Source organism: Eucalyptus grandis, chromosome 5 (genome assembly GCF_016545825.1).
Source record: "Eucalyptus grandis isolate ANBG69807.140 chromosome 5, ASM1654582v1, whole genome shotgun sequence".
Lineage (NCBI taxonomy): Eukaryota > Viridiplantae > Streptophyta > Magnoliopsida > Myrtales > Myrtaceae > Eucalyptus > Eucalyptus grandis.
Window position 1 is genome coordinate 24,658,511 of NC_052616.1, and position 3,914 is coordinate 24,662,424.

Here is a 3,914-nt window from a genome sequence, read left to right on the forward strand (position 1 = left end):
AAACATTTATTAAGAAAAAAATTAAACTGTACATATAAACAATAAATTTCATAAATTGTAGTTTCGGCGATGATCTTGACTCATCCAAATGATGACATGATGAGATTTGAATTATTGCACAAACCCCATATTTTAAAAAAGATTACGCTTCAACGTAAATTATAAGATAATCTCTTATACATACGATTATATATATTTTTCAAATAGTCTCCAACCCACTGATATTTAAAAGTATAATTGAAAATTTATTGAAGATTTCATACTCATCAAAGCATGTCTCTTACCTTATGTTCCAAATCAAAATGCATGGACTGTTTTAAAAACTTTAATCAATTTTGTCGGTGAAATGAATTCACGAAATAAGAGCGAATCTTCTTCGCGGCCCCCATTTTTATTTTTTTTCAAATGACGTCTGGTAGCTAAGCATTACATGTGCGTCCCACGCGTTTATATGAGCGAGGACGTACTTGACAAGTACATAAATAATATCCATTACCTTTTTTTTTTTTATAAGTGGGTTATCTGCCCAACGAAAGTAATAAAAAAACAAAATAAAATTGATTGGTTTTTGCCCAAAGTGCTGAAGTGGATGACATGATTGATTCCCATTGACAAATCACTTTTGTTTTCTTTTTGTTGGGGGAAAAAGAGGGGAAGCTATGAAAAAAGTTAGGTGGAATATAGAGGAAAAGGTGTCTTGTCTCGTTCTAGGACAGGGCGGTACACACGGTTTGAGGACTTTGTCCTAAATCTAAGAAGATTTGCACTTTGTCCTAAAACAATAATGGCACCCAATAATTTCAGCCCACGTGGCGCCCCAGCACTCTCTAAAAACAAAGCATGAAAATGACCCCCACCCCCACCAACATCAAACACTTCCAATTTGTGTTGACAACCCCTCCCTGTTTTTGGTCCATGTCATGATTGATGTCAGATAAAAATTTGGGTCCATTCCAACTTTTCAAGCATGACCAAGATCTTAGTATCAATACCCATTTCTTTGCCCATGTAATGCTTGAATCTCTCTTATTTGGCCCATCACAAGGGGCGATGGGTGGCCAGAGACTGATATTCGATAATCAAGACGGTGCAGACGCTAAAAATCTAGCTTGAAAGGTAAGTATGATTCTTTATTACGGAGGTAACATACTTAGAAACTTCACATAAAATTCCACAACAAAAGTTATACCAAGCAACAAGTCTTGGTATATATCCAACCATCTCCCTGACAATTCAATAGATTCCATGCCTTCTTCGATCACACTTGGGCATGTGGTGGCACGACGACCGTGTCTATCCCATGAAAATTAGTAGTACCTGCACCACCCTAGATGGAAAAATCCCTCTCATTAGGTGTTAAAAATAGGTGGGAGGTGACATGTACATAAGTATGTAAGGATTTCTAAAATGTGGACCCAAGTGACGTCTGTCACCCGCTTTAATGAATTTGAATAGGATTAACGTGGCATCACTTGAGCATCTAATATTTTCTGTTTGTGGTTTTTTCTTCGGTCGAGCTCGACACGATATTGCTCCCCTTCCTTTGTTGCTTTCTAAGATGGGGCCCGAATTTAGAGAGAGAGAGAGAGAAGTCATGGGTGGTGGATGGCGCCATAGCCACTATGTACAAAAAGCATATCCATTTTCCTGAGGAATTTTGAGGATTCCCTTTCGTCGGGAAGCTGCTCCGAGAGAGAGAGAGCGATGTCACTGTCGATGGAGATTCGGGTCTGGTCCCACAGCGGCGGGGACAGCGACGAAGAGCCCCGCCGCCGCCGGAGCAGCCACCCCGGGCGGCCGCGATGGGGCGGCGGCGGCGGCGGCGCAGGGCGGGCGAGGAGACGGGGTGCTGCTGCTGTGCTGGCGCATGTGCCTTGTGCTCGGCGTACGGTACAGGCCCGGCCCAGGACTGCCCGGCGTGCGGGCTCGGCCGCGGATCAGTCTCGGTCGCAACGGTCGGAAACGCTCCGAATAAAAGCCACACCCCCGGAGCGAAGCTGATTTCCCACCTCTTTCTCTTCTTCTTCAAGCTCTTCCTCTGAAAATCACTCTCTCTTTCTGTGATTCTCTCTCTCTCTCTCTAAGCGAAATCTGAGGAATTGAAACGATTTTCATGGCGGTCGAAGCATGGTGCGCCGACCCTTTTCCCGCTGGGATAATTCCGACCAGGTACTCGTCGCTCTTCATTCGTGGGTTTCTGTTTGATTTTGAATTGTCGGGGGCTATTATTGGGTTATTCCTCTCTCTCTCTCCCTCTGCTTTTCGTTCAAGCTAATTCCCAATTGGTCCGACTCTTCTGCGGCTGCTTTTCAGGGTTTTCATCCCGAGGACGAAGAACCCTCGCCCGGCCCGTCTCCGCGCCAGCCGAGCGGAGGATTTCATCCCTCTGCCGTCGTCGGAGACGCCCGACCCGATCCTGCGGCCGTCGCGCCGCACCCTGAAACTTCGCATCGTCCCCGAGTTTGGCACGGCGAAATCGTCCGTGAAATCCGACAGCGGATCGAACAGTGACTACAACGCCGCCGTCTCTGTCCCCAGAAGCCACCACAAGCGGTCCAGAGACGACGCGATCGGCGACGACCAATTGAACGGCGGTCGCTTCCCGGCGAATCGGAATCCTCGCAAGATGAGCAGGGCGTCGCCGGTTCTGGGGCACAAGGCCGGGTTCGAGATACACCAATCGGAGATCGACCGTTTGATTTCACAACACGTAATTACCCTCTTTTCATTCTTTCCCTTTTTTCAATTATTTATTTTTCATGGATCGATTAGGGTTCTTACACTTGTTCTGGGATTTCAAGAAACAAAACCCAGAAAACATTAACAATGTTGATTCTGTTTCCTGCAAAAAAATATTCAAATTTTCACGAATTGGGTCAAGAAATTATTTATTATTGAAAAGGACAAAGGAAATTAAAATTTTCCTGACAACTTTCCTGTTCTGCACGTGTTTACAGACACAGCAGTTGGCGAGAAAACTGAAGGAGAAAGACGAAGAAATCCAGAGAATCGGGAAACTGAACGGTCTGCTCCAAGAGAAATCGAAGATCCTGGCGACGGAGAGCTACATGTGGCGGCGCCTCGCCGAGGACAACGAGTTCGAAGCCGACTACCTCCGTTCCTACCTCCAGCGCGTCCTCTCCCGCGGCGGCGCCGGCGGGGTCGACGACGCGGAGTCCCACTGCGGGAGCAACGATACCGGGACGGCGGGAGCGGAATGCGGCGACGCGGCGGCGGCGGCGGCGGCGGTGCAGGGAGAGGGAGTCGGGGGCGGTGCTGCTGCCGCGCGGCGCCTGTGCCTGAGCGCCGCGGCGTGCGGGCCCGGCCGCCGCCGTGACTGCCCCGCGTGCGGCGAGGCTGTGCCGGCGAGCTTGCAACTGAATCTGTCGTCGTCGTCGTCGTAACGGTCGGAAGCGCCCTGGGCGGGAAGTGTAAAAAGGAGGGAAAGTAGGGGCGAAAGGGGGAAAAAGGAAAGAAATAGTCCTCTTTTTTTCATTTTTTGTTTTTTTTCATATAGGGAGATTCTTTGATATCTTTTCTGTTGGAGAATGATACGGGGAAAACCATCGAGAGGGATGGTTTTTTTCAATTTTGTGTAAATACGATACATAATAAATGTTCTTTTTTTCTTTAATCACAGTGTTCCTATATTTTTGTCTTTTGTAAACCTTTATTTTTTTTTTCGGTCAGATACATGATGCAGAAATTGTTGCATTTTTAATCCCCTTTTAATCATGCTTGAATATTGAATGTTATACAAAACCTCCGTCCACATCGATGTATAATATCAAATCTCTTCATTTTTCGGGTCATGTCAAAACTTAGAGGAAAATAATCTTCTTCGTTCTATTATTCTTCAATTTTTTGATTAGCTAGGTCATCATCGTGAAATTATAAGGAGTAGTCACTTGAGT

General features: G+C 46.3%; 1 protein-coding gene across 1 annotated transcript; it reads left to right on the top strand.

Moving 5' to 3' along the window:
• Nucleotides 1-1,479: 1,479 nt before the first annotated feature.
• On the top strand, nucleotides 1,480-3,634 carry LOC104444606 (E3 ubiquitin-protein ligase BOI-like). The gene is made up of 3 exons (XM_010058315.3): nucleotides 1,480-2,169; nucleotides 2,314-2,710; nucleotides 2,958-3,634. Exons 1-3 carry the CDS (start codon nucleotides 2,114-2,116, stop codon nucleotides 3,402-3,404), a joined length of 900 nt encoding a protein of 299 aa, XP_010056617.2. The 5' UTR covers nucleotides 1,480-2,113; the 3' UTR covers nucleotides 3,405-3,634.
• The last annotated feature ends 280 nt before the right edge of the window (nucleotides 3,635-3,914 follow it).

Bases quoted from the DNA above. Each gene is read 5' to 3' on its own strand.
- LOC104444606 (XM_010058315.3), top strand. From the start codon at position 2,114: ATGGCGGTCGAAGCATGGTGCGCCGACCCTTTTCCCGCTGGGATAATT. The intron at 2,170-2,313 runs GTACTCGTCGCT...GCTGCTTTTCAG, and splicing joins GCTGGGATAATTCCGACCAG to GGTTTTCATCCCGAGGACGA. The intron at 2,711-2,957 runs GTAATTACCCTC...ACGTGTTTACAG, and splicing joins ACCGTTTGATTTCACAACAC to ACACAGCAGTTGGCGAGAAA.